Genomic DNA, 11201 nt, shown 5'->3' on the forward strand with positions numbered 1-11201 from the left:
CTTAAATAAATGAACATTATATTTAGTGGACATGCTCAAGTCCAGTCAGCATGAGTCACAGCACCTTGTTGGGGTCATGCGCCACACACGGACCCCACCATCAGCCCAAAACAAGTGGTACCGTGACTCATCGGACCACGCAACATGTTGACAGCCCTTTAGGGTCCAGTTAGCAGCCTCACACGCCCAGGTGAGGACTGTGTCTGGTGTGGTGGTGTTCACAGAGGTACTCTGGTGGCTCCCATATGACCTGCAGGATATTTGTGTGGGGTCACGATCATAAAGCACACATGGGCGACCCCCCTATGACACTGTGGATCAAGAAAACTGCGGAAATGGATTGTCCCTTCTGTCAGGCACCCACTATAACACCTCGTTCAAACTTCCAGTGCCATGAGCACGCTGTCCAGTGTTCAGCCTCACTCACAAGATTAAACACCTAACAGGGTGGCATAGTGGCCTCACAGCAAGAAGGTACTGGGTTCGATTCCCAGGTGAAGCTGTCCGGGTCCTTCTGTGTGAAGTTTGCATGTTTGCAAGTGAGGTGAACTGGAGATGACATTAAACTTGAACTGATGAATCTTGTGTGACCAGTAACGAGCTGTCCTGTGATGAATGTACTAAAAGTGTGTAAAACATGACGTTAAAATCCTAATAAATAGGATAAATAAATAAAAATAATCACTTTACAACTTATACAGGTGTGGGCGTCCTCTGAGGGAACGCCATTTCATAATCAATTTACATTCTGCTCATCCATGACTTTTGGTACGACATATTAAAATTATATCTATGCTGTAATGTGTGTTTTTTACATGATTATAAGTTTTATTACCCGGAGTACAGCAGTAAAATCATTTACAATCAGGCTCATGTGAGAGCTACCCAAAGGTTGTTGGGGGTGGGTGAAGCGCATGCGCAGACCGGGTGCTTTACTTTATCAGTGTTGTTTGTGTGTGAGCGGTTCTCACCGAACCCGAAACATTTAAATTCATTTATTTATTTTATTATTATAATAGATTCATTAAGTATTATTTTATTTACAATGCACCCGATAACAGTGTCCATTCCGTCGTTCCGTTCAGAGGAAAACACGGCTGAGAAAGGATACACGGTCTGTATAGTATTATTATTATTATTATCATTATTATTATTATTATCATTATTATTATCATTATTATTATTATCATTATCAATGTTATGTTTTTATTTCTTTCTTTTTTTTTACATCTAAGACTTTTGTTTTCATATAAATAATGCAATAAATCAATGGGATTGATGAGCTATTGCACTATAAAACCCCTATTAATATAAACGCCAACACAATCAATGAAAATAAAAATAATTTTAAAGCATGTTTGCATCCCAAAGTTTAAAAATGTGAGTTTGTGCAATTGTGCAGTTTAGTCACATAATAATATTAGTTAAATTGCAGTTAAAAAGGCAGTTGTAGCCTAGTGGTTAACATACTGAACTAGTAATCGAAAGGTTGCTGGTTCAAACCCCTTCAGGTGGCACGGTGGCTTAGTGGGTAGAACTGTTGCCTCACAGTGAGAAAGTCCTGGGTTCGATCCTTTCTGTGTGCATGTTCTGCGTGGGTTTCCTCCGGGTGCTCCGGTTTCCTCCCACAGTCCAAAAACATGCAAGTGAGAATAACTGGAGATACAAAATGATCCAGGACTGTGTTTGATATTAAACTTGTGAACTGATGAATATTGTGTAACGAATAACTACCGTTTCTGTCATGAATGTAACCAAAGTGTGTAAAACATGACGTTAAAATCCTAACAAACAAATCAAACCCCTTCACTGCCAGGTTGACACTGTTGGGCCCTTGAGCATGGCCCTTAACCCTCACTTGCTTAGACTGTATGTCGCTTTGGATATAAGCTTCTGCTAAATGCCAGAAATGAAATTTAATGAAATAAAATAGTAGATTCTCGTGATTTTGTGTCTAAAACTTTAAGATGTTGCAAATCTGATTTTTTTTCTTGTCTGGATTATTCCAGCTGCTCCTCCAAATCGCCCTTTAGTTTGAGTCAGTAGGTGTATGTGTGTTGGTGTCTTGTGATGGATTGTCGTTCTGTCCACTACAACAATCCTGATTAGGGTGCAGCGGTCAATACGGACAGATAAGTAAATAAATGAATTAATTAATGCTTGTGAAACGTACAAATATTATCACATTCTCATGAAATTTGTCAGAGGTCCAAATAAGCAGTCCAGTGTGCCAGCCCACCACCACTGAAATTTCAATCCCAGGAGTGGGCACAAATTGCTGCGTCTGAGGGAGGAAAGTCGGATGGGTTTCATCGCTGCTGTGCAGTCGCGATCTCTGCTGCATACATTTACATTTTCAGCATTTAGCGGACGCTTTTATTCAAAGTGACTTACAGTACAGTGACAGAACCTGGCAGTGGTGGGGCTTGAACCAGCGACCTTTCCATTACGAGTCAAGTACCTTAACCACTAGGCTACAGCTGCCCTCTCGAGTGTTCGCAGTTCAGAGTTCAAACTGTGTGTATGACGTAGATTTGGTGTTTTGATTTTCCTGCAGGTCTTTAAGATCGAGGTGTTGATGAACGGCCGACAGCACACGGTGGAGAAACGTTACAGCGAGTTTCATGCGCTGCACAAGATGGTACGTTTTTCATCTTATGATGTTTTTAGGAGTGCACTGATGTGTTACTGGATATCTGTACCATTACTCTACAGCTGCCGAGGAATATCGGCTTCCCCCAAAAATTTACACGCCCGTGCTTGTTTCGTGACACTGGTGCATGTGAGGGTGAGGGGTCTACTAAATTAAACATCAGGCTGATGGAGGTTCCTCATAGTTCTCGTAGTTCACATGCTGAACACAGCACATCGACCGTGTTGAGTAACCACTGAAAGGCATCTGAGGAGGGACTCGCCATCAAACATTAGCCTGTAGTTGGATGGCAGGAATTGCCACAATTTCCACAGAGACACTTTAAAATCCTGTTAAAAGTTTTCCTAGAAGAACAGAGACTGTGGAGGTGTGTGCAAATGTCGTCCCGCAAGCTCACATCGGTGGTGTTTATCACGTTATTTTTGCTCCTTGCAGCTAAAAAAGATCATCAAACCCCCCGAGATGCCATCAAAGCATGTGAGGAACTGGGTACCCAAGGTTCTGGAGCAGAGAAGACATGGACTTGAGGTTTATCTTCAGGTACCTTCTCAAAGTTATAACTAGTCATGTGTGGATATATTGGTGTATTTTTGATGATCATTTGACTTTGTTGTTCCTTTCCAGACTATAATCATGGAAAACGAGGTCCTTCCCAAAATATTCCTGGATTTCCTGAACATCCGTCACTTCCCATCACTGCCGAAAACCGAGAGCTGTGGGTGAGTGGTGCCGCCGACGGGTGTCATTCAGGGTGGAAACTAAACTGTAACTGAACCAGCACAAACACGTTCTGTTACAGATCGTCTCTGTTTCTGTTTTTATTTCAGATCCTTTGAGACGGAATCTGACGAATCATGGTACGAGTGGAATTCTGGGATATGAAGTATTTATGTGTGATGTTAATAGACAGACAGACTTAATTATAGATCGACAGACAGACAGACAGACAGACTTGTAGAAAGATAGACAGACAGATAGATAGATAGACAGACAGACTTATAGAAAGAAAGACAGACAGATAGATAGATAGATAGATAGATAGATAGATAGATAGATATATAGATAGATAGATAGATAGATAGATAGATAGACAGACCGACAGACTTATAGAAAGATAGACAGATAGATAGACAGACCGACAGATAGATAGACAGACAGACCAACAGACTTGTAGAAAGATAGATAGACAGACAGACAGATAGATAGACAGACAGACCGACAGACTTATAGAAAGATAGATAGATAGATAGATAGCTAGACAGACCAACAGACTTGTAGAAAGATAGATAGACAGACAAATAGATAGACAGACAGACAGACAGACAGATAGATAGACAGACAGACAGATAGATAGACAGACCGACAGACTTATAGAAAGATAGACAGACAGACAGATAGACAGACAGACTTATAGATAGATAAAGATAGGTATAAATATATACAATATGAGCAATAATATACATTGTTTATATACGTATATATAATATAATATATATATTATTGCTCATTGTATATATTTATACTTATCTTTACATATACACTACCGCTCAAAAGTTTGGGATCACTTGCAAATTTCCCTCTTTTCCAAAGAAAAACACATTTTCATGCAATTTACAAACAATTTAGTCCATTACACAATTATTTTAAATGTATCAGATGATTTTTGAAGAATGAAAATGTTTGCATTAAAGCCTATTTTTGTATAGAGGCCTATTTTGCATATAGTCCTATTATCAGCCATTCTTAGTCCTCTGCCTCAATCTCCTGGTTTGGCTGCCAATCCAAGTTAAGAATGTTATTAGGCTAATTGATTGTTAGGAAACCCTTTTTTAATTTTGTTGCACAGCTGAAAAATGTTATACTAATAAGGGAGCATAAAAGGGAGCACAACATTCTAGGTTAGTTTAGTATCTGAAGCATCAGCAGTTGTTGGCTTGCTTACTGGCTCAAAATGGCCAGAAAGAAACAATTTTCTTTAGAGACTCGTCAGTCTATTGTTGTGTTAAGAATGGAAGGCTACTCAATGCGAGATATTGCAAAAGAAACTTAAAATATCTTACCATGCTGTTAACTACTCCCTTCAGAGAGTAGCACAAACTGGCTCTAATAAGGACAGAAAAAAGAGTGGGAGGCCCCGATGCACAACTGTACAAGAAAATAAACGTCTTAGACTGTGCAGTTTGAGACAAAGACGACTCACAGGTTGTCAACTGACAGCTGCACTAAATGGAGCCCGTCAAACACCAGTGTCAGCATCAACGGTGAAGAGGTGACTTCAGGATGCTGGACATCATGGCAGAATTGGCAAGAAAAAGCCATACCTTACACTGGCCAATAAAAAGAAAAGACTGCGATGGGCCAAAGAGAAAAGACATTGGACACTGGAAGATTGGAAGAAGGTGTTGTGGACAGATGAGTCCAAGTTTGAGGTCTTTGGATCAAACAGAATAACATTTGTGAGGCACAGGAACAATGAAAAGATGCAAGACCAATGCTTAATGCCAGCTGTCAAGCATGGTGGAGGCAGCGTGATGGTCTGGGGATGCTTTGAAGGTGGTAAAATAGGAGATTTATATAGAGTGAATGGGATTTTGAAGAAGGAAGGCTACAACAAGACATTGCAACGCCATGCCATACCCTGTGGACAGCACTTGATTGGGGCCAATTTCATCCTACAACAGGATAATTACCCCAAACACACCTCCAAAATGTGTCAGCAATATTTAAGAAATAAGAAGTCAGCCAGAATTTTGACAGTAATGGAGTGGCCAGCACAGTCTCCGGATCTGAACCCTATTGAGCTGTTGTGGGAGCAGCTGGACTGTATGGTACGGAGGAAGACTGCATCAAGCCAATCCATGTCATGGGAGATGCACCAGGAAGTATGGGGTGAAATCACATCAGATTACCTCGAAAATTGACAGCTAGAATGCCTAAGGTCTGCCAGGCTGTAATTGCTGCAAAAGGTGGCTTTTGTTGATAAAGGCTAAATTTGAAGTACACAGTCATCATTTCCATCAAAATAAATTTTTTTTACTCAGACAATGTCTGCATGTCCTGTTTATTAGCTATATTTCTTAATCTCATGTGTGTTTTCATTGAAAACAAGAAAATTTCACAGTGATCCCAAACTTTTGAGCGGTAGTGTATATATATATATATATATATATATATATATATATATATATATATATATATATACACAGGTATATATATATATATATATATATATATATATATATATATATATATATATGTATAGTATGTATATTCTATTTATAAATGTATTTATTGGAATGTACGAGCTGTGTTAGGGAAGTTCCTGTTCTGTCCTGATTTGTGCCGTCAGCTAAAACTGAAGTACAGTGATGAATCAGGCGTTATTTTCACTCCCGCTGTAATATTTACTCTCACTCCGTCCTTTTCTCTTCCTCTCTGTGTTTCCTCACCAGTAAACTGACGCATCAGCCGGCGCTGCTCTTCCTGAGGGACCCGTATCTGCTTCCTGCTGCCAACGGTACCAACATTTTCATTTCAAAACACACACACACGCCATCAGTGCCCACCAACCTGGTCAGAGCAGCAGATTCTAACAGGTGTAATACATCAGTGATATAAGGGAAAGGGTATGCTTCCTAATTATATGTAACAGTTTAGGGAAGGCCCTGACCTCAGCCCACCCAGCGGCTCTGGGATGAACCGGAACATCGACAACATGAGTGCCCAGCTAGGTCTACTGAATGGACACAAATGGGCACAAATTCCCATACACAGACGTACTTGAAGGTCTTGTGAGAAGCCTATTGTCAGAAGAGTGGCTGCTTGTCACACAGAGGTTCCACCCAATTTGTCTCCCAATTTAGTCGTATCCAATTCCCCGATCATTTTTCACCTCCACTCCTGATTGAGGGAAGGTTATACAGTGGGGTCAAAAAGTATTTAGTCAGCCACTGATTGTGCAGGTTCTCCTACTTAGAAAGATGAGAGAGGTCTGTAATTTTCATCATAGCTACACTTCAACTATGAGAGACAAAATGAGAAAAAAAAATCCAGAAAATCACATTGTAGGATTTTTAAAGAATTTATTTGTAAATTATGGTGGAAAATAAGTATTTGGTCAATAACAAACAAACAAGATTTCTGGCTCTCACAGACCTGTAACTTCTTCTTTAAGAAGCTCTTCTGTCCTCCACTCGTCACCTGTATTAATGGCACCTGTTGGACCTCGTTATCTGTATAAAAGACACCTGTCCACAGCCTCAAACAGTCAGACTCCAAACTCAACCATGGCCAAGACCAAAGAGCTGTCGAAGGACACCAGGAAGAAAATTGTAGACCTGCACCAGGCTGGGAAGAGTGAATCTACAACAGGCAAGCAGGTTGGTGTGAATAAATCAACTGTGGGAGCAATTGTAAGAAAATGGAAGACATACAAGACCATTGATAATCTCCCTTGGGGTCAAGATCTCATCCCGTGGGGTCAAAATTATCATGAGAACGGTGAGCAAAAATCCCAGAACTACACGGAGGGACCTGATGAATGACCTGCAGAGAGCTGGGACCAAAGTAACAAAGGCTACCATCAGTAACACACTACGCCGAGAGGGACTCAAATCCTGCAGTGCCAGGCGTGTCCCCCTGCTTAAGCCAGTACATGTCCAGGCCCGTCTGAAGTTTGCCAGAGAGCATATGGATGATCCAGAAGAGGATTGGGAGAATATCATGTGGTCAGATGAAACCAAAATGGAACTTTTTGGTAAAAACTCAACTCGTCGTGTTTGGAGGAAGAAGAAAAACCCAAGAACACCATACCTACTGTGAAGCATGGGGGTGGAAACATCATGCTTTGGGGCTGTTTTTCTGCAAAGGGGACAGGACGACTGATCCGTGTTAAGGGAAGAATGAACGGGGCCATGTGTCGTGAGATTTTAAGCCAAAACCTCCTTCCATCAGTGAGAGCATTGAAGATGGAACGTGGCTGGGTCTTCCAGCATGACGATGATCCCAAGCACACCGCTCGGGCAACGAAGGAGTGGCTCCGTAAAAAGCATTTCAAGGTCCTGGAGTGGCCTAGCCAGTCTCCAGACCTCAACCCCATAGAAAATCTGTGGAGTCCGTGTTGCCCAGCGACAGCCCCAAAACATCACTGCTCTAGAGGAGATCTGCATGGAGGAATGGGCCAAAATACCAGCTACAGTGTGTGCAAACCTGGTGAAGACTTACAGGAAACGTTTCACCTCTGTCATTGCCAACAAAGGTTATGTTACAAAGTACTGAGTTGAACTTTTGTTATTGACCAAATACTTATTTTCCACCATAATTTACAAATAAATTCTTTAAAAATCCTACAATGTGATTTCCTGGATTTTTTTTTTCTCATTTTGTCTCTCATAGTTGAAGTGTAGCTATGATGAAAATTACAGACCTCTCTCATCTTTCTAAGTAGGAGAACCTGCACAATCAGTGGCTGACTAAATACTTTTTGACCCCACTGTAACTAACACACGCCCCCTCCGACACTTGTGCAGTACAGACTGCTTCTTTTTACCTGCACCAAATGGGTTCATACGAAGATCCGTATCGCGCAGTCATGCACTGATCTCTATTATCCCCCGTCTATGTGCAGCACCATCAATCAGCCAGCAGAGGTCGTAACTGCAGCAGTTATGATGAATCCCTGAGGCCCTCCCTCCCTCTGACAAGCCGATCGTTGTCTGTATGGGCGCCCAGCAGGCCGACAGCTGAGCTAAGATTAGAACTTTCATTCTGTAGTAATGCTTCTATGCCTGATCCATCAAGTGCAGAATTTTTTTTAATACTGGAACCTGGATGTCTCACTTAGCACAGACGAGGAAAATCGCGATTGGACTGAGTTTTAACCGACTTGAATGCGCTGGTGCTTTTCCTGGCAGTACTGCTCCATCACTCTGGTTCTTCTCGTTTTCAGACTCGATTTCCAACGTGGTGATCGAGGGAGTGATCCACGGGATCTTCTACCCGGATCTGCAGCCCAGGTAGAGCGACGCTCCCCCAGCCGGATCATCGTCTCACCTGGTGCACCCAGAGGCATTTCTAACACTAACACTCGCGGTACCGGCTCACGCAGGCCGAACCTACTCACTACGTTTATTTTAGGGTGTGTGAGGCTCAAAGGGATGAATTTATTAAGTTTTTAGTGTTCGTAATGAGTCCTGGTGTTCCATACAAGGTAAAAATGCTACTAATGATTATGATAAAAAACTAAATCTAACGTTTAAACTAGAGCTGGAAATGTGATTAAAAAATATTAATCAATTTTAAATGTGTTCATGTCATGAAATCAGAAAATCAGTCTTCCCCCTTTTTTGCACCTAAATCAGTTGTGACCAATTATACAAGCCCCCATTCCCCTGAACAAGGACAGCCAAAGCTGTTACATGTCCCCTCATGAGCATGGACCGCTTCTTTTCACCTGCCAGGGGCGGGGACTCACAGAGAGCGACAGTGTCATCTGTGATCAGCCGCCCCCTGTTGAGGTGCCCTGACCGGTCAGCAGAGGTCACACTTACACCAGCGATAAGGAACCCTGTTTCAGTCGTTGTCCCTCCCCCCTACAGACCTACAGCCAATCAGATGGCTAATAGCAGAACTGAGATTCGAACTTGACAGCTGAGCATGGACCGCTTCTTTTCACCTACCAGGGGCAAGGGCTCACAAATTTACACGCTGTTATCTATGATCAGCCGCCCTCCATGGAGGTGTTTCGATCAGTCAGGAGAGTTCACAACTACACCAGCAATGAAGGACCCTGTTTCAGCCGTTGTCCCCCCCCCCCTACAGACATACACAGCCAATCAGACGGCTTGACGGCTCGAGATCTCAGTCCTGAATCTTTTTTATGCCGGATCCCTCCCTGACACAACCCTCCCATTTCTAACCAGGCTTGGGACCTGCACTGAAAGCACACTGACAAGTGCACTTCCCCTTAGCCAGACAGTTCGGACCCAGCCAGTCGTGTCTGTGTAGACGCCCGAACGGCTGATAGCACCGCCCAGACTCAAACCCCAGATCTCAGTCCTGAACCTTTTTTACGCCAACGCCTTTTCTGGCGCACCCCTCCTATTTCTAACCGGGCTTGAGACCTGCACTGAGAGCGCACTGACGAGTGCACCTCCCATTAGCCAGACAGTTTGGGCCATACTCCCCCCAGACACAGCCAATCTTGTCTGTGTAGATGCCCGATCGGCCGATAACACCGCAGAGACTCAAATCCCGGATCTCAGCCGTAGTAGGGTTGCGTATTTTACTCCTGTGCCATGTTGAGCGCCGCTGATGCGCCGATGCAGTTAGGTAGTCATCACATGAAAATCTTTCCCTTAAAGCTTCTTTGAGCATCCAAAAAGGTGGAAATCAGATGGAGCTAAATCCAGACTATAAGCGTCTCTCAGACACGCCCGGTTACTCCTCCCACCCTCACCGCTTATAATCAGAATATACAAGTGAGGAAACTTATTGTACTACATTATTTACAGTATACACTATATGGACAAAAGTATCGGGACGCCCCTTTAATTACTGAATTTATGTGTTTCAGCCACAACAGCTGCTAACAGGTGTAATAAATGCTTCTGACTGTGCAGCAACAGTTTAGGGAAGGCCTTTTCCAGCATGCCCTGCACAGATCAGCCCTACCAACATTCCTTTGTTCTACTGAATAGGCACAAATTCCCACAGACATACTGACAGCCTTTTCAAAAGAGTGTCTGTTGTTCTAGCTGAAAAGATCCCACAGAGCTCACTCACGGTCAGCTCATGCTCAGGCATCCAAATACTTTTGGCCATGTAGCGTATGATACTGTCCCATCACTGGAAGTGTAATGTTTATTAAACTGGAAACGATGGTGTAACACTATTCCACACAAACCTAACAGCTCATTCTGTGTACAGATGTGACGTTCTATGTTTACTGAATATTTAAACCCGATTCGCTCGTTTTTGTTGGAAATGTCGCCGCGTTTCGGATGATCCTCGACGCCCAGGGTCCCTGACCTCTGTGTAAAGCACTTTAAACTGGAAATAAAACACAAATTCTGATGAATGTTCAGTTAAATATGATTAAAACACAAAGCAATAAAGACTAAATGCTATAAACACACGTGTGCTGTTACTCTTTTAGCAGATTGTGCCAGTATTGCCTTTTTTACACAACCATCCCCATAGTTATGGTACAAAACATCCAGTCCTGGTGACGATGCGTGGGTCATACGCTGTGTAAGGACCCTGATTGGCTGAAGAGACGCCTGTGCAGAATGCAGGGGCGAGAAGAGGAGGGCTGTACACGTGTCGGAAGAGGCGTGTACAGCGACGTGCTCTCCTCGGATGCAATCTGGTATCTCTCAGCAGCGCAAGACACTCACACATAGTCCGACCCCCACCCTGCAGATACGGTGGCCAATTAGTATCTGCCGCAGGCACTGCCAATTATGCCCGCCAGATGGCGCCCAGCCGACCGGTGGCAACACCGAGTTTCGAATCGAGGAGTTCAGAATCTCAGAGCTGGTGTGCTAGC

At 43.0% G+C, this 11201-nt stretch overlaps 1 protein-coding gene across 1 annotated transcript; it reads left to right on the forward strand.

Moving 5' to 3' along the window:
• Nucleotides 1-962: 962 nt before the first annotated feature.
• snx24 (sorting nexin 24) lies at nucleotides 963-10783 on the forward strand. The gene is made up of 7 exons (XM_063014469.1): nucleotides 963-1114; nucleotides 2558-2641; nucleotides 3089-3193; nucleotides 3278-3372; nucleotides 3481-3510; nucleotides 6106-6170; nucleotides 8601-10783. Exons 1-7 carry the CDS (start codon nucleotides 1046-1048, stop codon nucleotides 8669-8671), a joined length of 519 nt encoding a protein of 172 aa, XP_062870539.1. The 5' UTR covers nucleotides 963-1045; the 3' UTR covers nucleotides 8672-10783.
• Nucleotides 10784-11201: the final 418 nt, after the last annotated feature.

The sequence above is a fragment of the Trichomycterus rosablanca genome, chromosome 18, assembly GCF_030014385.1.
Source record: "Trichomycterus rosablanca isolate fTriRos1 chromosome 18, fTriRos1.hap1, whole genome shotgun sequence".
NCBI lineage: Eukaryota > Metazoa > Chordata > Actinopteri > Siluriformes > Trichomycteridae > Trichomycterus > Trichomycterus rosablanca.